The 25,967-nt window shown below is 37.9% G+C and overlaps 1 protein-coding gene across 2 annotated transcripts; it reads right to left on the reverse strand.

Annotated features, from left to right (window-relative positions):
• Positions 1 to 4: 4 nt before the first annotated feature.
• On the reverse strand, positions 5 to 24,773 carry rnf17 (ring finger protein 17). Of its 2 annotated transcripts, XM_054615084.1 has the most exons (38): positions 24,610 to 24,773; positions 23,737 to 23,849; positions 23,202 to 23,299; positions 22,965 to 23,046; positions 22,325 to 22,414; positions 21,954 to 22,057; positions 21,039 to 21,207; positions 20,740 to 20,816; positions 20,411 to 20,485; positions 19,043 to 19,311; positions 18,864 to 18,953; positions 18,056 to 18,214; positions 16,969 to 17,140; positions 16,444 to 16,585; positions 15,449 to 15,636; positions 15,230 to 15,359; positions 14,646 to 14,808; positions 13,861 to 13,976; positions 13,150 to 13,267; positions 12,485 to 12,602; positions 11,436 to 11,675; positions 10,981 to 11,128; positions 10,691 to 10,803; positions 9,690 to 9,780; positions 9,431 to 9,552; positions 8,693 to 8,879; positions 7,894 to 8,005; positions 6,791 to 6,954; positions 5,678 to 5,797; positions 5,496 to 5,576; positions 4,605 to 4,727; positions 4,466 to 4,522; positions 3,956 to 4,066; positions 3,644 to 3,767; positions 2,509 to 2,644; positions 2,218 to 2,404; positions 1,266 to 1,401; positions 5 to 601 (listed from the first exon to the last, which is right to left on the reverse strand). In XM_054615084.1, exons 1-37 carry the CDS (start codon positions 24,674 to 24,676, stop codon positions 1,306 to 1,308), a joined length of 4,752 nt encoding a protein of 1,583 aa, XP_054471059.1. In that variant the 5' UTR covers positions 24,677 to 24,773; the 3' UTR covers positions 5 to 601; positions 1,266 to 1,305. The 2 variants fall into 2 exon arrangements, with proteins under 2 accessions (XP_054471059.1, XP_054471060.1); XM_054615085.1 differs by lacking the exon at positions 23,737 to 23,849 and having other exon boundaries at positions 24,610 to 24,681.
• Between the last annotated feature and the right edge of the window lie 1,194 nt (positions 24,774 to 25,967).

Below are 25,967 nucleotides of genomic sequence, written 5' to 3' on the forward strand. Positions count from 1 at the left end.
GAGATGAGCTGGAAGTCAGAAGCCTTTTTAATAGCATTTAAATTATTATTTTGTATTTATTAACTGTGAACAGGAACTCCAGATGTCTTTTAGAAATCTTAATATTTAAACAATAACACACATTGTTTACATTTTCAGTGAAGGCCTGGGGATAAAGAAACGTTTCAGTGTGTGTGAAGTGGTTTTAAGTGTTTGTTTACAACTATTTTAATTTGTAAAAATGTTAAATATATATTTATTTTCTTAGCTTATTGTATATGTTTTTGTAAAATAAAAATTTCAGGTTGTTTTTTTTTTAGAATCTTTGTTGTTGAGGTGTAACTGTATATTATTTTATTATCTATAAAGAAACCACAGCAGAAAGGTTGGACTTAGATTAGAAAGGTTTAATCTGCACCTTCATTATTCACAGGAGTCAAACAGCAGAAAACAAAGTGCCATGTCAACACACAGCGATCCAAACTTTAAATAAAAGCACTGCTGCACAGGATTCACTGTGAATTTGTGCATTTTCTGCAACATGTAAAAACTAAAAAGAGCCGTTCAAAAAACACAAATGAGTGAAATGAAGATGTAAACAAAGCAGGACGTCAGAGGAAACCTGCAGAGGAGGAGAGGAGTTCATGAGGAGACGCTCCATGTTTAGCATCTCATCTTTGCATCTTTTATTAAAGGGAAAATTTGCTTTTTTTAACCTTATCTGAGTTTGGGATTTAGTGTGAAAAATGATTTTACTGTCACCATCTTGAATTACGGCCATGTTGGTTTTTTGCAACCAGTGAACAGGAAGTGAGGTAGGGACACATACGTCTCTGGTGTCGACCTGTCAATCAGTGTGTAGCCCCGCCCTAAAGCATCCCCTGCTTTATGGTCTGTTTGACTCTAAATGGAGCATCATGGGATTAAGGACTTATTTCAACCAAACCAGAGTCGGTGATTGTTGGAGGAGTGGTTGTGTTCGTTGAGTTTTATTTTGTAGTTTGGTGTGAAAGGGAAACTTCTCTGCATTCTCAGATAACAGAGCAGGAACTGAGTGAGTTCTTTCTTTAGTGGACTACATTTACCATCAGCACTGATCCAACATCCAGATAAAAAGGTGGCAAATTTTCCCTTTAACTGATCAATCATTCAGTGTATAAAAAGGAAATCATAATTACCTGGAATCTAATTCTACAAATAGATGTTTTTGGAGAGATTATACTTATTGTTCAGCAGCTATATATGGACTAGAACAAATCAGACTCAGAGACGCTGTAGAAACTCACATGAACTGAACTGTGTCGAGGAGATCGTCTCCACTCGGCTTCACTCAAACTCAGCCAGTCCGCTGCTCACCAGAGGAAGGTGGACCAGCTCGTCATCCTCGTTGTAGAGCAGCACCGTGAGCACCGGGTCACGAGCCTGAACGGGAAGAAAAGAAAACACATGACGGCAGTTTGATACCGAGAAGAACACCTTCTGGACTGCACCGTTAAGTCTAGAGGAAAACTGCGTAACTATGGCAACGTGTTTGATTTAAAGCCAACTAAAACCAGAGATCTTAAAAACACCTTATGCTAAATATTCAGCATTTATTGGCAGCTGAAAAACAAGCTTAGAAGTGAATATTGGAGGAACTTCACTCTCATTCAGGGACTCTCTCAGTCCCAAATCCAGGCTCTCGCTTTACGAGCAAGGTTTTTTTGGTAAAATAATCTATTTACTCGTTTTTCTCAAAACAGCTTCAATAAGAATATTTAAACATCTGGTTGATGAATAAACCAGATGTGTAATATAATCTCTGCTTGCATTTTCCTGATTGCATGTGATTTTAATGTACCATCTCACCTTTTTACATCTTTATATGCCTCGGAGCTTCACATGGAAACCTCATGTTCGATGTCACAATGCTATGAATTGTGGGTAATTCTCTGGGGCAAATTCTGCTGACTTACGGAAAGTGTTCATAAAAGGGCTCAAAATGTCTGACATATTTTCATTTTGAACATCCATTGGACGATTTTTATATATAGTATATATAAATAAATAAATATATATATAAATAATATATATATAAAAAATATATATATCTTTGCCTCTAAAATCATAAAAACTCAATAATTGGTATTGTTTTGGTCACAGTTGTGGATCCTCTCAGATTAACTTGGATCTCTGAAAATAAATAAAAGTACATATAATAGTCCTAATGAATATTCACACTGAAGTTGTGTGTCTCACCAGGACCGAGGCGGTGATGTTCCCGTGCAGCATGTCGATCATGTCCATGGCGGCCTTCACGCTCCAGCCTGGGCTGTACGGCAGCACGTCTTCCTGTCTGCTCGCTCTCGGAGCCTTGAAGCCGGCCACTTTGACCTTCAGCGCCTGGGAGGGGAACCGGAGCAGCTCGGCCGGCATCTGACGCAGCCTGACAGGAAGTGACATCACATCAGAACAACATGTGACATTCAAGGGCTTTTTAATGGCAGTTGATAAATGAACATAGCGGTCCTGCTGCAGAGAGCTTCTTACCTGCTGGAGGGCAGCGTGTCGTCAGAGCCGAAGTCCACGTGTTGGACCAGGACCATGACGGGCTCCACGCTGCTGAACCTGATCAGACTGGCTCGGTAGAACTTCCCATCGCTGTACTCTGCCAGACACGGAGCGCCTGAAAACCACGAGCAGGAAGTCGGTCCAGCTCACTGAACTCACTGAGTCTGGGACTCTAGAGATCGCCTGCTGCTGTTTAGTAAAGATCTTTCTTAATGTATCTCCTTTCATTTTTAGATTTATTTTTATTATTATAATATATATATTTTTTTACAATTTAAGCTTTTACTGAGGTTTTTGAATGAAGTTTTGAGTGTCTGTCGTTATATTTTATGACATCATCACTCTTCATCACTTTTTTTATTAAATAATTAATAAATCCTTGAACAAAATCCTCAACTTGAATTAAGTGATTCTTAGGATTAAATGACTTTATCCTATTACATCAACTTTCTTTAATGAATATAACTCTTCATTTTGCTTGCCTGGTTATTAAAACATTATTGGTAATTCTTGTGTTTTATGTTTTTTCTCTAAAGCACTTTATAATGTGAGTGTGAATGGTTGTCTGTCTCTATATGTCATAGGCTGGCGATGTCCAGGGTGTACCTTTTGCTTAATTGACAGCTGTATTTAATTTTTATGTTTTTTCTCTAAAGCACTTTATAAAGCTGGTTTTGTGTATTAATAAACTTTATAATACTTTATTTACTATATTTTAATATTTGACTGTGGGACATCCTCATGTACTGGACATGAACAAATTCTCTTTCTGGTTACATTTAGTTCGTGCTTCTTAACATTATACTGTACTTTACTTTTCAATATTAATTTTAATATATATCCATTTTATCCACATTACTTAGAGGTGCAAGGTCACTAGAACATCTGATTAAAAGCTAAACCCCAGCACTCTGACTCCAAACCAACTCTTTATGTAACACTGGGGATGTTTTGATCACCGTAGGACTTTCATCTGAACATTTAAGTTAAAAGATGTACGTACAATTCAACTGAATTTAATGTTTGTCACATTTTTGTATAAATTAATGACCAGATGATGCAGATTTGATGTTTTTTTTCCAAACGCATGCAGTGGAATGATGAGAAACGTTACCGTGATGGAAGTTAGTGAGTCGCTGCAGAGCGGTGATGTTTGCATTGATACGAGTCAGAGCTTCATCCAGAGTCTCTCCGTCCACCTCCACATCAGATGATCCCTCTAACGGCCACAGGAACAGCTGCAGGACACAGACAGAACATTCATCATCAGTTATAACAGCAGATTATCTTCATTCATTAATGACTTAATGACTTACTTTAGAAAACAAGGATCAGAAATTGAGCGTTTTCTTTTTCTACTCACATCTTTCCTCTTCTGAGTGTTTACTCGCTTACTTCATAACTAAATAGATAATGTTTTAATCACCTCGTTGGGGGTCCACAGGTGCTTGACCCTGACTTGAAACCGCTCTCCCTTCTCAGGCAGGTTCGGGTAGATGAAGGGCCCCAGCATCGGCTCCTCGGGGCCCCTCAGATCCTGGAGACAGAGAGTCTGCATCAAGGCCTCTTTCACACATAGTTCATCCCGGTAAATCACTGAGATTACCGCTGCTGATTCTCACTATTCATCTAAATCCACGGCTCTCCTTCCAAAAGCAGAGGTCCAGAAACAACCACTAAGCTTTATGCAAGTTGCTGCACAATGATGTCATCAATATGCAAATTAGCGTATGGCGTTTATCGACTTTTGGAGCTAGTGATGGCTACTTTCATTGGAAAAGAGTTGGCAACGCTGCACAGGACACACTGGATTTAAACAGAATTTACTTCATAATGTCATAAATAAAGCAAGAACTGTAAATGTAGTTGAAGGAATGTAGGTGGATTGTGGCTGCTGTTAAAGTCAGTTCTCAGGTCTTCATTCTAACAACGACACCTTAATGTCAATGTCCCAGTCATCCAGGAGGAGGGCCGGAGACATCACTGAGGGCTCCTGCAGAGAAACACACATCTTTATTAGTGAACTGTAGCAGCGCTGCTTCATCTGTGAAACATTAAACCAACACAGACAGAACCTTCTGTGCGGCGCCGGTCCGGTCCATGGAGGCATGTTCATGGTGACACAGGATCCTGCTGAGGCTCAGCCCGTCCAGGAAGAGCTCAACGGTGAGGGGTCTCCTCGGGTCGGTCGGCAGCTCCTACCAAACACACACACACACACACACACACACACACACACACACACACACACTTTAAACTTTGTTTATACTTTCGTTTATGCTCAACACACTTTTCGTTGCATTATTCTCTGAAATGCCACAGAACGTACAAACAAAAAGAACAGTGAAGAATCAAAAAAACAACCAGTGTAACCGGCAAAAAGCCATAAAGTAAACTCAACAATAAAGAGAAGGAAGTGTAATAATCTGTTAACTCATATATCATATTCACTACTTTATTACCTGTATAAAAGACCCGTAAAGAAAGAAGTCAAGTAGTAAATGTATTGTAAAGAAACAAAGGTTGAATATCCTGTAAACTGTTTGATTTGGCTGCAAAATATTCGATTTTTAAGACTTCCTGTTTCTAAAGCATCTAAAAAGTAATATAAATCCACAGACACGATAACATTCGTGAACAATATATGACAATCATGTCTGAAAAGCTCCGAGCTAGTTACAAAAATTCAGAGATGCAAAACCAAAGCACCGCTGCAACTTTTGCAAAAAGGTTGTTTTTGTTTATAAACCAGGCTCAACTAATCAGGTAGTTTACTACTACTACTACTACTACTACTACTACTACGACTATAAACCAGGCTCAACTAATTACAGGTAGTTACTACTACTACTACTACTACTACGACTACTACTACTACTACTACTACTACTATTATTACTACGACTACTACTACAGTTAATGCATCCAGGAGTGACACCATTACAAAGTATCCAGTGTTTCTCTACCGTGACTGTCATGTCCACACAGCGGTTCAGCAACACCTCCTTCAGCAAGGCCACCGCATCCCGCTGCCACCTCCCACCAACCTGAGGAGACAGAGAGGAGATCACTCTAATAAATACAAATATATAAATACCAAACAACTGTTTTGTTTTTTTAAAAGATATACCAACCAGCAGACTCTTACCGGGTTGATGCTGTGCAGCTGGCAGGGCATACAGAGCTGAGGGACGTCGTCACACAGCAGCATCGGGTACACGTGGACCACCGGGATGTTCTCCACCAGACCGTAGTCCACGTATTGTACCTGGTCTCACACACACACACACACACACACACACACACACACACACACACACACACACACACACACACACACACACACACACACACACACACACACACACACACACACACACACACACACACACACACACACACACACACACACTTTATTTACCAAAACATAAAAGGATTTTATTTCTGTAGCAACAATCAAAGGCTTATAATTTGCCTAATTAATGTAGTTTTGCATATCAGGTGTTAGTCATTGTGACATATTGAAGATAATTACACCGTTGATTGGTGTAACTACTGAATAAAAGTAATAAATTATTATAATTTTGTGCCAAAAGTAGATATAGATATTTGTTTTTGATAGGGTTGTCCCCTAAAAGTCCATGACTTGTGTCATCAGTGGAAAAGAGTCCAATCACAGCAAGTCTGTAAGATTTTACCAAGCCTTGTCTCAAATGAACCGCAATATAACTAAACTGTGGTGGAAGTAGAGAAGGTTGATAGAAGGTGAGGAGATCTTTTTGACTATAAATGATAGTGAGGATGTTTTCACATCACAATGATGAACAAAGGTATTAAAAGGTGGATAAATCATGAGACTAAAGCAGGGATATTAAGTATCTGCAGGGTAGCGGCTCTGCAGGTGCACTAAACTGAGCTTTGAGTAACATATTTTTTATTGAAGAAAATAAATAATAGTGAGTATTTAGTGATTTTAGGCATATTGTTTGATTGATTCTTTGAGCAAGTCTTAGATGAGTGTCAGGTGCTGAAGTAACTGTCACCATTTAACAGAAGTCCATCGATTGCTAAAAGAAAATTAACTTTATTACCTAAACACACCTAACCACACTCTTTACTGACTTTGCTCTTTTCAAAAGTAACATATATATAAATACAAATGTGTCCGTGCTGTTTAATCATTATTGGCTGTTGAATATAGTTTATGAACGCTTTCTTCACATTGACTCATGGAGGATGTGTTTGTTTGTGTCTTGCTGACCTTAACGTGTCCTCCCAGCACCTCCAGCAGATGACCTCGATACCACAGCATGTCGGGTCCGATGACGGCACAGCCCTGAACAGACTTCCAGGTGTAGGGCTTCTGTTTGGGTAAAGTCTTCATGCTCTGCTGGATCCTCTCCCTGAGCTGCTCATGCTGGCACTCTGACTCACAGAAACAAGATATGAAAGATCTTCTGTGACACAGACAATGATTAACACTTTGAACTGCAAATCCTGCCAGAGAAATGGAAAAGCACGTTTTCTTTAAAATCAATTGCCAAAATTACAGTTTTAAAACTTTCATAATTGACAAATTTGTATCTTTCCGACGGTCCTTAAACACACCATGTATGACGAACACTTCCGTCAGAAAAAGAAACCGAAACTAAGCTTAAAATTGTGATTATTCATCAAAAATATTTTATTCTACATGTCCTATTTAAAATTTCACCCCAAATAAACCTTTTGTTTGAACCAGATTCTGTAAAAAAGATTAAATTCTGAGCTCCTCAGTGAAACTATACAAAGTGTATTGAGAAGAGGTTGTAAAATGTAAATATATCAAAATGTATAGCACGTGGAGTCTCCATGTTGTTTTCCAACATTGGGAACACTTGTGGACACTTGGTAAAATGTTGGATATATAGACTCCATCGTTTTCAATTTTTTGCAAAAGAAATTATCAAAGAAATTCAACTTTCTTTTTTTTGTCTTTTTTTATGAGTTATGTCATTATAACTGTGTTATTCTGCACAAAAGACATGTTTGAGTTCCCCCTTTTTTTTAAGCCAATGGTTGTTCTGTTTCCATGGAGATGCAGGACTTTTATATTTCAGTGAAAATCAAGACCGCAGAGAGAAAAATGTGACAGCAACAAAGAACGCCCTGAAACTACGTGTGGTTCAGAGGATTAAAGAACAGATAAAAGTCTGTCTGGCCCAATTTCTATCAAATACAAGACACATTCTAGGGAATACCTTATCATTGTACGTTTAAAACATATAATAGCTCCGTCTGTATACATCTTTTTTCTTTCTACTAGGTTGTATTGAAAAAAAGATCTCAGAATAATGAGTTGTGAGGATTTGCTCTGATGTGAACCTGCGTTCTGTGTCCTGGTGTAAATGAGTCCGTCCTCTCCGATGGCAGAGACGCTTATCTGGATGTGACCGAGACACGGCAGCTCTGGAGGAAGGTACGACCCAGTCTTCACCTGCGCACACACGCAAAAAATATGAGAAATATTGATATAAATAGTAGATTGGGATTTGTTTGTTACACATTTATTTGTGAACAGTTTTTTATATTTTACCTAATTTTTGTTATAGAAAATGTCCCTCAAATGCCTAAATCTTTTAAAAGGCAAGTTTATTTGTATGGCCCCTCCTAAGAAGGCCTTTCAAGGTGCTTTACATAAGACATAAAAGGCATTACGACAACATATAAAAAAAGCTCAGGGAAATATAAAAAGAAACATGTATATAGACCATAAGATAAAAAGCACAGAATGAGACTGATAAAACAGGAGAATAAAATGATAGACATTAATTAAAAAGTACCAAATTTAGTTTAATAAATAGCAGAGGCAAACAGAAAAGACTTAAACCTCAATTCAAAAGAACTAAGAGTTGGAGCAGTTTTCTGGGAGTTTGTTCCTAATATGTGGTGAATAAAAACTGAAATCTGCTTCTCCATGTTTAGTTGAGAATAAAGTAAGTAGGAAAATGTCTTTTTCTGATGATCTGAGAAGTCTTGACAGTTCATAAAGTACGAAAGTATTTGTGATATAACGCTGTTGTATAACGCTCAACGCTGTTGAACGCACTAAACATTGTAATGAACTTTACTAAATGTTCCAAGTCACCAAATGGTTTCTTGCCCAGAGTTTGTGTGAAATCACCTTCTCCGCAGACAAGATGGTGCGGGAGGCTGGTTTTGGAGTGGAGACGAGGGAGGCTGTGGAGGGGGAAGGAGGGACAGAAGGAGCTGTGGGAGTTTGTTTTTTCTCGCCATCAGGACCGTCAGTCTGGGTCTCGCTCACTGGAGACTGAGCATCAGTTTCTTTGGATTTTTGAATGGCAGCGTCTCTGCAAGAGGAACAAACACACAGTAAGGCTCTGATCAGACAGAGTGGTTTTAGCCAGGAGGCAACCTCAGGTTCTGAAAAGTGAAGCCAAAGCTTCATGTGTTAAAGCTGCATTCTCTCTGCTGTCCACCAGGGGGCGACTCCTCTGGCTGTATAGAAGTCTATGAGAAAATGACTCTACTTCTCTCTTGATTTATTCCCTCAGTAAACATTGTAAACATGAGTTTATGGTCTCAATCTCTAGTTTCAAGTCTTCTTCAATACAGCATGATGTTCATTTAGTAAATGATGCTCCATTTAGAGTCAAACAGACCATAAAGCAGGGGATGCTTTAGGGCGGGGCTACACACTGATTGACAGGTCGACACCAGTGACGTATACGGCGTCTCTACGTCACTCCTCTAAAGTCCATATATGGTACTCAGAGCTGAGAATAATTCAACTCGGAGCAGAAAAGCACCCTTCGTTGTTATATATTATTGCTCATGTTATTTAAGACCTATAAATCCTAATAATCACACACACTTCCATGCATGTGGTACACACACAGACCTTGGTTTTCTCTCCCTGAGGGCGAGACCTTCGCTGGCCAGAAAGTCTGCAATGCTGATGAACTGTCCCATCTTGTTGGAGCAGAACAGAGTGACGGGTACCGGACGCTCATCTGTCAGCTCCTGGACAACAAGAAAGGAACTGAGTGAAACTAGGTGGTGTGGCAACAAAGAAGTATATCTGTACTATATGTAGATAGAGGAAGTTTTATCAAAAAGAAAAGGAGAAAGAAATGGGGCCACGGTGAGCAGAGGTAGACCTTGATGGTCAGAACAGCCGAGGCTCCGGTGAGGTAGTAAGAGATCAAGTCGCAGGCTGTCGCCGTCCAGGTGGATCGTCCTCCCGCCGGTCTGAAAGAGAGAAACGAGAGAGGAAGAAGAAGTCAAGGAGAAGAAAAACGGGAACCATGAAAGACTGAGGAAGAAGGGGATATGAGTTGGGTTGATTTTTGGATTTTGGATTTATTTGGACGACACATTCTGGCAAATTAATAAAAAAAATCAGCAACCTGTGTCGACGGCGTGAAAAGCATTAGTAATAGGAAAATATACAACATGATTAACATAATATTATGTTTGTTTATAAAAGAAGCCCTTAGTGTCTGACAAGAAGTGAGCCGAGGCAACATGAAGGAGATCAAATTTCAATAGAAGTAGGAAGAGTTCTGTTTGTTTATGACGCCGATTCACTCTCTTTCTTCTTCTTGATAAGTGTATTTTGCTGGTTGACCAACCAGCTTGCGCCGCAAGTGATTGGAGTCGCTCCATTCTCATTCATCGGCTCTATCAATCTACTTATGTTCCACTCGGGAGTCGCTGGTGGTTGATATCACACCGTTTTTAATACCGGTTCAGAAAAATACTTTACTTTACTGTAATGCAGCCATTAAAACAAGGAAAAGACTAAACTTGTACCATATTACAATATCCAAATAAAACAGTATTATTATAACATTAATATATTGCCCAGCTCCAACACTCCAACCAGCTACTGTTATAAAGTGTTTGCTGTAAATAAAGTCCATTTAAATGAGTCTTAAAATTATGAGAATGCTTTTATGATGAAGTACAGTACTAAATCAATCTTCAAAACCCACAGCTATTTAATATTTAGATCAGACCACAAAGCCACTCTGAGGGTGGTTCTTTATTTTGGATGTATACAAACTGCGTGTCTTAATGCATGACTGAATGCAGTGTGTGTGTGTGTGTGTGTGTGTGTGTGTGTGTGTGTGTGTGTGTGTGTGTGTGTGTGTGTGACCTGATGTCAGTCAGAGTGCACTCCAGTGCCAGAGAGCCCGTCAAGGAGGACGGCAAAGGCCTCAGGTTGCTGACGTGGAGCTCCATCTTGTTGCCATGGTCACAGCGCATCACCTGGTACCAGCCAGCAGAGAGACAAGGTCGCTGTTTTCAATTCAAAACAACCTTGAAGACTAGTGGTGCAACGGATCAAACATCAAAACCCTGACTGTTTGAATTTAATGTCTGTATGTTGCAGTAAAATGGGGATTAAAAAGATGTAACAGAAGACAAACACGTCAGTTTTTATACCTCTGCAATGTCTCTGGATGAGACGTAGGAGCAGATCTGTCCTCTCTCCCAGACCCCGTTGATGTGAGCAGCACAGTACATGTCTGCCTTCCACACCACTTCTTCTGGCTCCATGAGAGCACACTCCTTCTTCACCAGCTCACACATCCTGAAAGACACAGCGAGGTATAAGGCCAAGTGGACGAGATTGGGCATCAGTGGCAGGAAACTGTGGTCAAGTTGGAAAGTTCAAAGCATTTTTCTAAATAAGAATAAACCGGAAGTCACAGAAATAGTTACTTTAGATCCAATCTGTAGTCAACGGTTAGTTTGTAGACCCTGTTCTGATGTATATATGAAGTTTGGTAGTATATATATATATATATGATTCAAATCAAAACAGCTTTTTTTCTCAACCAAGATCTAATTGATTTTAAGTCATTTTAAAATCATGTTTTGCTTGTTAAAGTGCCGACCTTTTGAGCTGAGAGTCGTTCTGGGTGAACTGTACGTAGAAGCTGCCCGGGGAGTTCACGTGGCTGACTCTGACTTTCAGGTCTTTGAGTTGATCGGGGAGCTTCAGTTGAGGCTGAAACTCCTCGCTCTGCTCTCCGGAGGCGTTTTGGTCCGGAGCACCAAGGTCCTCCGCGGACAAACCGAGCTCCAGTGGAGGGTCCCATATGGCAGACTCATTACCAGCATCTGTTGACTCAAGTCTGCAGGAGGGAGGGAGGGATTGGTGGAGAAAGTATAGCCATGTGCTGATCGATCAAAACTCCATTAAGAAAACAAGCATTTTAACAGTTGTTTGTTTGTAGTCTTGTGAACAGACCTAACAAAGCATGAATTCAGACTTTTTTACAAATCAGAATCATCATGTAGGTATTTTGGCATCCTTTTTATCCGTTTAGTGCAATAAAATCATAATAAAATGTTTGTTTTGGGGTTCATAATTTTGAAGTATGAACCCCAACACTACAGCGTTTTTTCCTCTATCTGTGACTTCCATAAATTGTACAAAGCAGCAATAGTTGTTATATCTGCCGTGGTTGATGAAACGTTTGTAGAAGTCCCCGCCTTTTATCTTGCATGTCTAGTGAGTGAATACAAACAAATGATTTGCAGTCAAACTTGCTTGAGTAACGAAAGGTGAAATATTTGCTTTGCTTTTGGTGTGAACACAGCATAAACAATAAAGATGACAGTATAACACAATAAGATGAATGCAAAGTGAAAGATGAACTGAGAAATACTGAAATAAAAGTGGGGATTGCTTGCTACCTTTTTCCCCATTTTGATACAAATACCCCAACATGAAGTATCTGATGATTAAATTACCAATCAGATATTAATTCCCCATATTTAATAACTACAAAGCTCTTACAACACCATGTACAATATTAGCCCTCAGACTGCAACAAGTTCTTCTTTAAATGGTGTAGAAATATGAATTTAAATGTTCTAATGAGGAATAAAGCCACCATGAGTTATGTGATTGAACTCTTTGATATTGTTGAACTCTCACCCCTCTCTGAAGGAGGCCAGCTCGTCTTTGACCAGCAGCTCAGCTATGTTGTCCAGCGGTCCGTTCAGGCCGCTTTCATACAGTTTGACCGGCAGAGGCTCAGACTTTGGGACTTTTCCTGAAGGGGTACAAGGAAGGAAATAAAGACGGTGATAAAAACAAGTGATGCAATATCAAACATTTTCGTCCAGTAGACTCTGAGAACTCTCGTTAACCCTCACAAGTTAAGGGAGGAAACAGCAGCAGTTTATCACAACATCTGGACAACAAGCAGAACATCAGTCTGCACAAATGATCAGTGATCTACTGTTTGGAATGCAGCCGTCCATCCTCGTCCACTGCAGCTAACGTTAGTCTGATCAGAAGAACAGGATCATCAATGAAAGATCATCACTGAGATGATTGTTTAGCTGAGAATGGACTTTAAAGATATTAGAACTTCTTGTATTGTTCAAGAAAGACTATTTGTTCACACACAAAAATAATTTTTCTTAAATAATTATCTTCTTTTCTCACAAAATATAATCAAAAACAACCGATAATAGTATCGATAAGGAACCAAACTGTTAAACATTATCGATTAGAATACTAGTATTGATAAGATCCTAACGATACCCATCCCTACTACTCTATAACATGAATACAACAACACATGCACACAGTACCTGTAGCCACAATAGTGACCAGTTTCTGGTGAGCCAGGCTGATGAATCTGTTGCTGCAGGCGTCACTCCAGGTCTTCCCATCCAGAGGAATCACATCTGACAGACAGCAGTGGATCGCCTGGACAGAAGAAGAGACACTTCCTGTTGACTGAACCCAGCACTCCTCAAGAGTGATAAATATAAATATATAAGTAAGTCAAATATTGTAATGTTAACAGGCTTTTGGAGGACTATCTTTTTTAAATATAGTCGAAAATTGTATTGAGGAAATAGTACTGGAACTTTAAATTGGCCACTTTGAATTGTAATGAAATTAACAACCAGATTGCAGCTCAAAGTATCAAAAAAAACATTAGAATAAAACAGAAAAACAAGATTTCTTCTTGCGGATATTTAGCTAGGAGGGTTAAAGTGACTCTTTTCCACTCATGGTTAAAGTGACTCTTTTCCACTCATGGTGCAGTGGAAAAGTCATCTAAGATTCCCACCTACATTTAAGGGTTACTATCTGCAGTGGAAAACTAAATCTAGAAATGTCCCTGGTACCAAAAGAGAGTTGATAAGAGTCGAGTTGAGCTGCACCATGCAGTGTAAATATATTATTGTTCATTATTCAAAGTTACAGCAGGTTTAGATTATGTTGTTTTCTAATCACAAAAGTTAAAATTTTTTAAATAACAGGTGATAAATGATAAAATGTTGTGTTCTCACCCTGGAAGGAAGTGCGAAGAACTCATCCTTGATCTTCCTCAAGTCGCTGACTGACAAGATTTTCTTATTGCCAAAGTCAACGTACTGCACCTCCACTTTTCGTCCCCCTGGGTGACCTTACGCACGCACACACACACACACACACACACACACACACACACACACACACACACACACACACACACACACACACACACACACACACACACACACACACACACACACACATCACAGTTACTTCAGTGTGCTACACTTCAGGCATTCAAACCATTTGTTTTGCTACAGAGACTGGAACTTAAGTATAGAGCAAATTAAATTTGGAAATAGAAAATTGTCTCAATTTAAACTGAAGGGATTCTAAAAATATAAATGACATTTTGAAATCTAATAAAGGTGGAAAAGACGGATCAAAATGTGAAAGAAATTACTGACACAAATACTCATCTTAGAAGCTAAAAATAAGTGCAAACCTTGGAGCTTTTAAAAATATGCTTCATAATCGTACAGAGATAAAAGGAATAAGGAGAGACTGGAGCAAATTAACAAAGAAAATAGTTTCTAATAACTTGTGAAATCACAGGCTGATCAGAACACAAACACACGTACATTTTAAAGCAATCGTACAGTTATCGGCTGCTTGCGAATAATGACAAACAGTCGAAAACGTTCTGATAAAACTTTAACAAACCGTATATAGGTTAAATCAATATTGCATTACACTAATAAGCAATGCTCGCTACTTTAACAGACATTCCTTCAATCCTGTTACACGCACACACTCTCACCTACGACCTGAGCTCGGTACCACAGCTTGTCCTCATATCGGGCCACACAGGCCTGCTCTATCACGGGACAGTAGATGTTCAGGTCGTCTTCACCGGCCAACGTAGTCGCATTGTAACAATCCTTTAGCTTCGCAGAGAGCAACACGAACTCCATGTTATCGACCTGGTGGGGGAGACGGGAACCAGGGAGAAAATAAAATGTAGTGACAATAAACAAAGAAAATACTAAGCTTAAAAACTGCTTTATTTTCTCTTTAGATCATTTCTATTTTCCAGTTCATCTAAACTACATCTCTGGCATCTGAACCTTGTTTGAGCAAACTATTTATGATGTGTGTATATATATTTATATATATTTAAATATCAGACTCATATTTATAGTATCTTTTGTAGTATTTGTCTTTCAAACTAATTGTGTATGTGGAAATTGGATTTAAGAATTGATATACGATCGTACCAAACATTATGTACATCTTTTTCTTCAGGTTATCGTTTATGTTCTTGTTTGAGACTGAAACATGTGTCAGTTAACATGCTGCCAGATTAAGAGATCATCAAGAGATATATATATATATATTCTGTACCAGCTGGATGTAGAAGTCGGAAGGGTTGTTGATGTGTGACACCACAGCATTGAGCTCTGTGTTGATCTTGGGATATTTCGGAGGGTAGTACAGCAGAGGCCTCCTGCCCAAACTCACTGGAGAATAAAACCTAAAAGCAGAGACAAAGTTAGGTAGTATTAGTAGAGTCAGATACATTAATTTAATACTAATATGATAACCACAAGTTTTCCTGGTCACCTGGCCACTTCAATGAAGACCAGGTACTCTCTGACGGAGATGGGCACATCACTGGACTGGTTCATGGGAGCTTTCCTCAGGTCCACCAGCAGAGTGTCTCGGTCCTGACCCAAAGGTCTCATCTCCACCGCTGCAGAGCCGACAACACTGACGAATTCAAGCTGCGCCTCTTTACTCCAGCCCTTTGTCTGAACAAACACACAAACCGTAAACACATTGTACTGCTGCTGGGTTTGCAAAAAAACATACATTAACAACACAAAGACAACTAGGAGAAAACACTGCAATACATTATTTATTTATTTTTAACTGGCAATGTCCCAATCAGTTTTTTTGTCCCTGATCAGAGACATTAAATAAAAGATTTCTGCTGATAATGCTTCCCAATCTTATCCTTCTATTTTCCTAGACTAAACCGCCTTACAGTGCTCACTTCAAGAACACTAAACTTATTAAAATGACTCCAATGTGTATGCTTGATAATGAATAAATCAGCATTGCAATAAGAAAAAAAATGCCTGCATCCAAACTATTCCTTAATGTTTCTTTTATACAAAATAACAAACCCTCTCTGTTATCTTTTAGGCCCTTTCGCTGTCTCGAGGGAATTTTTCAGTCCCTTAAAAGTTAGTTGCTGTGCATGAAAGCAAATTTGCTAAGAAACAGCAGTTTTCCTTTTTGTGCACCCTTTACAGAGTTGAAATGAATGTTACTCACTAAACCTGGATAAGTCCCAAGTTCTGCTTGGTTCAGTCTGTCTTTTCACAAAGGTTGCATTATCTGTTGTGTAATTATGAAATGCTGATTTCTTTTTTATTGGTTGTTGTGTTTTTAATTATGAACAACATACATGTTGTGTTTGTGCTTTGTGTTTTCTGAAATTAAACTTGAGAGCCATCGTATCACAGCATTTCTCCTGTGTCCCTTGTAAGATAAGAAAAATGGAGTTATTGTGGCAAAAACAGATGTCAGTGTATTTACTTGACAAGTCTTACCAGATCATAGGGGACCAGGTCCTTGAGTGAACATCTGATGGCCTGAGGAGCAAAGTAACCGAGCTCCACCTTCACACCTTCACCCACCTTCCTCAGGTGATCATTCACAGCCTCCAGTGAGGACTCAGTGGTTTCCTCCTCACTGGAAAAAGGTGTTTAAATACACTGTTGGAACGATTTCTTTAAACTGAAGCAATACTGAGATGCTCTGGGGGTTTTGCTGATAAATATTTAAATCATTAACATTAGATAATAATATTTGCAAATGTTTTTTAAATCAGGTCTAGACGTGTGCAGAAATAAAAGAACTGCAACACCTGCAATGCATTTTGCTTTTTTATTCATTAGTAGGCCTAATTCAGACAAAAAAAATGATAATTGCAGTGTGAGATTTAGCTGGACGGTAGGAAGTGATGGTGGCATGAAGGATGCAGTGCTCGATAGTTGACATGAATCTAGTGCTCTAACTTGATTGGACAGCTACAGGAACATGTTAATTCATTTTGTATTCATTTGTCTGTGTACCTCTGTATGGTGAGGCTTTTGCCGACGCCAGAGTCCAGGAGAAAGACTCGGATGCCGGACAGCTGGTTGACTGAGCAGGTTTTTACAGAATCCACACATCGGGTCTGAAAGACTTCGACCACAGTGGCTCGACACCAGAGTCCCTCCTTCCACTTCACAAAGATCAGGGAGCCTGGAGACGAGCAGAGAAAACAAAGGAGAACAGTAGGTTTTACTCCAACCAGAGACGAAGAGTGATGCATTCTTAATAGTATTTGATGGGAAACTCAGACATCATGAAAGTGAACACAAAGGAGAGGAATAGTCAGTCTATTATCACAAGGAAGAAAAACAAAATCAATAAACATTAACAGGAATCAAGCCATGTTTTCAAATTTACAACATGAAGTCAGCAGTAATTAGTCCAATAATTACAGAATTCTTAATGAATTAATTGCATACTGGATAAATGTATTTAACTTTTGTCTATTTTACTTTGCATTTAACCAATTAACAGTATAATTAACCATTATTGCTATATGAAAAAAGGGCTGGACGATATGGACACATTTTTTATCTTTTTCTTAAAATATTGATCAATGTCAATCATCACGATTCATATTTATTATCATTATTAATATTAACATTAATAATGCTCAATTTACAGTATTATGAGTATTCTCCTTTGGACAGAACTCTGAAGAAACCAGGAGGTTAATTATGGTTTATAATATAATAATAATAATAATATAATAATAATAATAATAATAATAATAATAATAATAAATTATAATAAAATAAATATGATTTATTATAATATAATATAATATAATATAATATAATATAATATAATAGGATGGCTTTACATTCAAAACAGTAATAAACTAAATAAAACAATAAATATGTAAACCACTGCTGGCATTGTTTTATCACCCAGCCCTACATGGAATAAGCTTAAACTTAAAATTCTCCTCATTTCTCAGGAACAAAAAAACACACACACACACACACACACACACACACACACAGACACACACACACAGACACACACACACACACACACACACACACACACACACACACACACACACACACAACAAACACACACCGGTCTCCACTGTGTCACTGGAGGTGAAGCGACAACTGTCTCTGCAGCAGAAGTGGTTGATCTTCTTGGACAGGTTCTCGCTCTCCCTCTTCTCGGCCACGTAGCGGACGTAGAAGTGACTCGGATTCACGACGTGGCTCACCACCACCCACTGGGTGACTTAGGAGGGAGGAGCCAGGAGAATCAGAGAGGGAGGAAGGTGGTAGTGAGGGTAAGAGGAATCAAGGGAATAGGCAGAGATAGGAGAGAAAAAGGAAGATTTAGGAGGGAAGGATTGGATGGATTTTAATAAGTTTAATCAACTTGAAGTTTACACTTTGCAGGAAAACAGAAGGATCAGGACTCTGTGTCGGTAGATACTCGTCATTAAATGGGTCTGATCGGGGGCAACAAAGCTTGATCTGGGATCCCTAGTATTATGGGTTGTTTGCTGTCTGGTTGTACATTAGCGCATTTTAGGCGTTTTGGCGTAATTGAGATTCACCTTTCAAGCTGACGAGATGAAAAATGTTACAAGATATGAAGCTAAAAACTTTGTGATTGTAAAAAATAATCACAAAGACATTTATTTATCCTGTGCAATGCATGTTAACTATCAGTCAATACCTAAATTAAAAAGTATTCACTTCATTTTTTTGTCTTTTTTTTGTATTTTTATTGTATCTGCCTGCGTTGTTTTATTAAAAGATGCTCAAATTCAAAAAGGCTCAATGCAAAAACCAATAAAGGGGCCGTCTTTAAAATGTATGTTGTCTTATATTAATGGTACATTTTGTATAAGGTTACAGATATAAAACCGTCTTCCTACCATTTCTCTTGTCCCCAAACGACTGATTTTTCCTCCTCCTGTTGATTCTCCAGTTGTCATTGGCCAGCTCAGGGCCGGTGGGTGGGAGAGCTGCAGGACGATACAAAGCATTTAACATAAATAGATAAAAGGCTTCTCTTCTGCTTCTATCATAAAGAAATCTACAACATGTGACAAACCTTTCTCTTTTCCCTCTATTAAAAGCTCCTCAAGTATTACGTCCGGAGTTCCGGGGTCGGAGGTTGAACTCTGGCGAGAGCGGTTGGAGCGGCGTCGAGGCGCCGGGGTCGGAGAGGAGCCTCGTGAGGAGGAGGAGCTGTGGGCTCCGGGGCTCTCCTGGTCCGGTTTTGGTGAGAGGCAGTTTTTGTTCTTGCCCTTTGAACTTTGCCACAGGGACTTTCTGCTGGAGCTGCTCTGCTGGTTTCCTTTGGGAGGAGAGTCGGACAACCTAAAGGAGCAGCAGGAGGTGCCACATGAGTTAAGATCAAGATCAATTAAAAAGTTAATTTTAAAACATTTACTTATAATATTCATGTTTTTAGGGATGTCAAGGATTAATCGTTTATCAGTTAATTGCAGTTAATAATTGTAAAAATATATTTACTGATAATGCATGTTTTAAAGATTTGCTGTAGTATGTGTTTTTGCCACTAGGTGGAGCCTGTTCCTTTTTTTATGAGAATGAGTTATAGGTGTTTGATGACCGCACAAACTGTAAAACTAACATACCTCCGTTAACCTCCGAAGAACAAAAAAGTTGCAGAATCCATGCTTTCTTCCTACTATTTGCATTTTTATTTGTAAAAGGAAGGATTTTCTTTTTATTTAAATTTACAAATGTATCAGATTGTGAGCTACATAGTCCGTATGAATGGTGTTATTCAATTAAAGATTATTATTACATCCTACATAGAAGAAGGCGGAATACATTGAGTACCGTATTTTCCGCACTATAGGGCGCACTGGATTATAAGGCGCACTGTCAATGAATGGTCTATTTTCGATCTTTTTTCATATATAAGGCGCACCGGACTATAAGGCGCATTAAGCGAAACAAAACAGTCAGTCAGTCAAACTTCCTCCACTTCCTACCATTGATTCATTAATGTTGAATTCTCTCGCAGCTGCTCTATTCCCATGTTCTACTGCGTGATTGACAGCCTTGAGTTTGAAGTCCGCGTCGTAAGCGTGTCTCTTGACAGGAGCCATGTTGGGGTCCTTATACACACACACTGTAATATGATGGTGAAGTATGTATTACTCCGCGACGCTCCTGACTATGGTAGCCGTAATGCTGCAAGCGGTGCGGCTTTGTAGTTTACCAAAGTCGTACTAAAACATGTTGACAGAGCGCCGTGTACCACACAAAACCGCTTCGAGGTCAGTAAGCACAACCAGAATTAATCCATATATAAGGCGCTCCGGATTATAAGGCGCACTGTCGTTTTTTGAGAAAATTAAAGGCTTTTAAGTGCGCCTTATAGTGCGGAAAATACGGTATATTCAATATAACACCCACAACTAATTAAAGATATTTAAGGACTCACTGCTTCGGGACGCCGACTTCCATTTTTAGAGACAACGCCAGACTCTGGTTCAGACATTCTGACAGGAAAACACAGCTACAACACACACGCGCACACACACACAACACACACACACAGTACAGGTCACTTAATGTTTGTCAGACTCCCAAGAAAACTGCAGGTCAGGGAAAATGAACAATGGCAAGAGCATCACTATTTCAATTGCTTATTGCTATTTTGGTACCGTATAGCAGGAAAATATATTAGTGTATTGTACTTTTTATTTGTGTGGTGCACATACATTCTTACATGAAACACTGGAAACAAACATCAGGCTTAAAATGACAAACCTCATTCCGGAGCCCAAAGTAATGTCTTTCATGTTGTAGGACTGTTTATCCACAGGAGCCTGCAGCGACTCCAGAACCTATCACACAAGCAATATGACAAAAAAGCAGCCACAAGTATTTTAAATAATTAAGCTTAAATCAATTTCTTTAATGGGGAAAATCTCGGGGAAAAACATAAAATCTGTACAAGAGATACCAGCATTTACTTAATGGTAGTTTTATAGTTTCTGACCATTTCTGTCGGTGCATTGTGTGCCTACTTGGAAGTATCTGTCGGGATGTGAATGAACATTTCATACCTTGTCCAGGGTGCAGTACTGCTCCAGGAAGGGGACACGTCGTACTTCTCTGGCCATCTGCATGGTTATCTCCAGCGCCTTCATCCTCTTCTGGACAGAGCTCACCTCTGCTTGGCTGGAGGAGAATCGGGCCTCCAGTTTTGTCAGCTGACTCAACTGAACATCCTTCCTGTTGACAAAGAAATTACATGTTTGAATTTTAAGTGGGGTTGTATGAGGTACTTCTGCATAGTCAGTGTTTTACCGACAGTAGATGGAGTTTGGAGAAACAGACAGGAGAACAAATCAATGTTCTGCTGTGGACGTATCTAAGTGTTCACTATATTTAGAATATTTTCACCTCTTTACTTTTCTGACGGGGAGCTGAAGCTATTATCTATGCTCTCTACAAAGACACGAGACTCCATTGACAAATACAGAAATTCTACCTCACAGAACACAGGAGTTGTTGGTCTACTGCTGCCTCCATCAGTTAATTAGTTAGTTTTATTGTGTGATTTTGGTGTTTCAAAGGGTTAGTTCAGATTCACCAAAGCACACAACCTAACTAACCAATCGAAGCAGCAGTAGAACGGCAACTCCTGTGTTCTGTTAGGTAAAATGACTGTTTTTGTCAATGGAGTCTGGTGTCTTTGTAGAGAGGATAGATAACTTTCCTGTCAGACATCAAGGTAAAGAGCTGAATAAATCCTAAATATAGCTAAAACTTAAACTGATATTGATTATTTTAGGTGTCTAAAATACATCCACAGCAGGACACTGCTTTGCTTTATCCACTGTAGAAAAACACTGACTGTGGAGAAGAACCTCATACAAACACACCTCTAAACACTTCAAAACATCTGAAGCAAAAAAAGGACCTCTCTTTATCACAGGTTTCACATCGACAGATTTGAGAACAGTTTATTTTCTCACCACTTTTGAACAGCATGTAAAGCTTTGTCTGCAGCTTGCTTGATCTCCATTTCCAGCCGAGCTCTCTCTCTCTTCACCTGTTCTGCCAGACCGTTGGTCAGAGTCTGCAGAGATGAAACAGACATGGAACAATCCAGCAACACACTCACAGGAGAAAGTTTGCTGATTTCAATTTCTTAAAAGTCTGATCTGACGATTTCTAAGAACTATAATTGACAGCAAAGCTCCAGACTGCAAACTTCACATTCCTGAAAAATAGGCAGATGTGTGCAAATGTGACTGGCAAAAGAAATCTGAAATATGAGACTGATAACCATCTGGAATCCTTCTGCAGTGTGTAAAGTTATTTATGGATGTAGTGCAGCTTTCACCTCATTGATGTCGTCCAGAAGGGCAAGATTTTCTGCAGCCTGGGCCAACGCCTCGTCCACCAACTTCTTAATATTTTCCACATCAGCTGGCTAAAGATAAGATAAGATAATCTTTCATTAGTCCCCCAGCGGGGTAATTTGCAGGATTAAAGCAGCAGAGTGGACAATGCAGATGAATAAGAAACATAAGTAAAAAAAAAAATCAAAAGCATTCAAAACAACAAAGACTAAACAAAATCAAAACATAACCAGATTTTAACCTGAATAATTTATGTCATTTATATCCTCTTTATAAACTCTTACTTCTCAGTCAGATGTGGATTTTTATCTAAGAAGAGAGTGTTCCAGGCAAACTTTTTCCCAGAAACATCCTCCAGCTCCTCCACGGAAACCAAGGCTATTCCGAGGAAGCGGGATGTATAAATATTCATAAATGTCCACAATATTTTAAAAGGAAGTCACTCAAGAGAATTCTCTTTCTTCCTCAGTAAGATACATTTCTGCATGTAGCTTACTGTTACTGACAGACACATATTAGTCACAATTATTCTTTGACAGTACTGCAGGCATAAGATAATTAGTGTACTTTGAACATTAACATTATGGACTAACATGGCAACTTTCCCCAGCCGTAACATACCTGCTCCACATCCTCATGATTGGCCTTAAAGTCTGTGGTCGGTGATAATTTGTTCGTTTTGCGATTCTTTGATCTTTCACACCTTTAAGAGACAGAAAAGCAGTTATCAAATATAAAAAACATTCTCTTTCGTAATGTATAATACAACATGATTACACAAGGAGGAGGCCAAAATATTTGTAAAACTACAGGTGTGTCAGTAGTCTGGTTCATGTTAACATTTAAAAATAATTTTACCTTTTCATCTTGTTCATTTTAGAAGTGTAGATGAGGCCAATGATTCTGCTGTCTTCCTGCAGGCCGAACACGCCTCCTTCAGGGAGCGTCGACTCAACCTGAAAAGAGTCAACTTTGTTTTTTTTATTGCCCTCCTACAATTTAAACTTGATACAAAACAATCCCCAATACAACAGGCAAGACAGCCTGATAGAACGGGTTGATATGTGATGCGTAAGGCTTCTAATGGTGGAGACATACCAAATCCATCCAACAAACGGGTGGTTTTGGATTGACTATTTTCAACCTGGCGGCCGGGTCGCAAACTTTCTCAGTTTACAGCTAAAGACAGTTCACTTAAATGTGTTTCTGAAAACATTTGAGGGAACATCTAGTATATTTTACAGGGGGAAAATACGTTTTTCAAAATCGTTTCTTGAAAGATATGAATCCGAACCTCGGTATGGTGAATCTCAAATCTTTTATGAATCATTTGATTCTGTTGCAAGTAGAGAGTTATGCCACTCTATAGTTACAACAGTGAGTTCCACTGTACCTCACACTCTGGACATCTAATGACTCCGTCACAGTGAATGGACAGCAGACAGGACGTGCAGTATATGTGGGCACATAAAAGCATACGAGGTAGGTTCCCGTCCAAATCATCCTCTAAAAAAAGTAAAATACAAAAGAAAGACAAGCAGGGGTAATTAAACATCAGTGTAAATGTTGATCTTAAAAGCACATTGCAATCCAACATAAATCATTCCTGCACATATAAGGGGGTGGAAATCAAGCACAAATTGCTTGATTTCATGAAAGAAAATAAAAAAATGTATGAAGTTAATGGTATTATGGTATTCTTGACCAAAAACATTGATATTGATATTTTAAGACATTGTAAGAATGAAAATTTGTGCTTTTACAAAAAATGTATACAATGAGATTTTTGATAAATGATCATAAGTAATTTGGTTATAAGGAATAAGTGGGTAAAGCAAAAAAAATAATTGAAAATGACATCACTTTAGTGTAATGCAGCCTTTAAAACCAGGAAAAGATAACAGTAATTCCTCATTACGATATCCAAAATCAAAGACTATCACGATATTATTATAATACCGATATATTGCCCAGCCCTAAGTAGGTGTATTTACATTTTTCTGGGTTAATTTAATTAAATAATTACATTAACTTTTTATATATTTTTTTACAATGTTATTTTTTTAGCTAAATCACGAGTTCAACACTAACTGATTAAACTTTTACACGTTAAATGCATAAATTATTGATATTTAAAACTTTTAAAAGGCCATGCTTACACGTAAGTTAGCATGCTAGCTGCTAGCGTTAGCATGCTAGCTCCCGGTAGCGGACGCATGGAGGACTGTTAGCTAACAGCTAGCATGGAGCTAATGTGGGTCCCTACCAGGCAGACTGAATGCCTCTCCGCACAGCTTGCACCTCACAGTGCTGGGGTTGTCTCCTGAATCCATCTTTTATGTCTTATTTAAGGTTTTATTGGGTTTTTTACATCTTAAACAGTGAAGGTGCGGCCGCCCGGGTTTCTGGATCACGTGATCGCGCAGGTGCGTTCACTGACCGATGAGTGATCGTGGATTCTTCACTACCAGGATTTATGATGAAGAATAATGCGTTTTAATTACTAAACTAATTATGTTTTCTTTATGGAATTTAATAGTTTGTCATGTATTTTGTGGTCTGATATTGATTGTCTTATTGCATCAGGTAATATTCACCTAGATAAGTTAAGATAAGATAAAATAATAATCCTTTATTAGTAAATTAGAAATTTACAGGATTACAGCAACATAGATATAATGCAAACAAGAGACAGTAGAAAAAACAAACAAGTATTTTAAATAAGTAAGTAAGTAAGAAAAATAAAAGAACACAATAACTAAAAAAATTAATAAAATAAATTAATTAATTAAATAAATTAAAATAAAATAAAAAGTAGAAAAAACAAACAAGTATTTTAAATAAGTAAGTAAGTAAGAAAAATAAAAAACCACAATAACTAAAAAAAAAATGAATAAAATAAATAAATAAATTAAATAAATTAAAATAAAATAAAAAGTAGAAAAAACAAACAAGTATTTTAAATAAGTAAGTAAGTAAGAAAAATAAAAAAACCACAATAACTAAAAAAATAAATAAAATAAAAAGTAGAAAAAACAAACAAGTATTTTAAATAAGTAAGAAAAATAAAAAACCACAATAACTAAAGAAATGAATAAATAAATAAATAAGAAAAAAGTAAAAAAAACAATAACTATTTTAAATAAGAAAAGTGAATAAAAATCCACAATAAAAAAAAAATAAATAAAAAATAAATAAAATAAAATAAAAAGTAGAAAAAACAAACAAGTATTTTAAATAAGTAAGTAAGTAAGAAAAAAAAAAAAAATCCACAATAACTAAAAAAAATGAATAAAATAAAATAAAATAAAAAGTAGAAAAAACAAACAAGTATTTTAAATAAGTAAGTAAGTAAGAAAAATAAAAAAAACAATAACTTAAAAAATGAATAAAATAAAATAAAAAGTAGAAAAAACAAAAAACACAATAACTTAAAAAAATGAATAAAATAAAATAAAAAGTAGAAAAAACAAACAAGTATTTTAAATAAGGAAAAAACAAACAAGTAAGTAAGAAAAAGAAAAATAAAAAAACAATCCACAATAACAAAAAAAAATGAATAAAATAAAATAAAAAGTAGAAAAAACAAACAAGTATTTTAAATAAGTAATAAGTAAGAAAAAT

This window comes from Anoplopoma fimbria, chromosome 16 (genome assembly GCF_027596085.1).
Source record: "Anoplopoma fimbria isolate UVic2021 breed Golden Eagle Sablefish chromosome 16, Afim_UVic_2022, whole genome shotgun sequence".
Lineage (NCBI taxonomy): Eukaryota > Metazoa > Chordata > Actinopteri > Perciformes > Anoplopomatidae > Anoplopoma > Anoplopoma fimbria.

What these genes read in the sequence shown, in the direction of transcription:
- rnf17 (XM_054615084.1), bottom strand. Translation starts at nt 24,676, where the DNA reads ATGGATTCAGGAGACAACCCCAGCACTGTGAGGTGCAAGCTGTGCGGA. An exon ending in AAAATGAACAAGATGAAAAG is followed by an intron (nt 23,047 to 23,201) that starts GTAAAATTATTT and finishes TGTCTCTTAAAG; the next exon opens with GTGTGAAAGATCAAAGAATC. An exon ending in ACATCACCGCCTCGGTCCTG is followed by an intron (nt 1,402 to 2,217) that starts GTGAGACACACA and finishes CTTCCCGTTCAG; the next exon opens with GCTCGTGACCCGGTGCTCAC.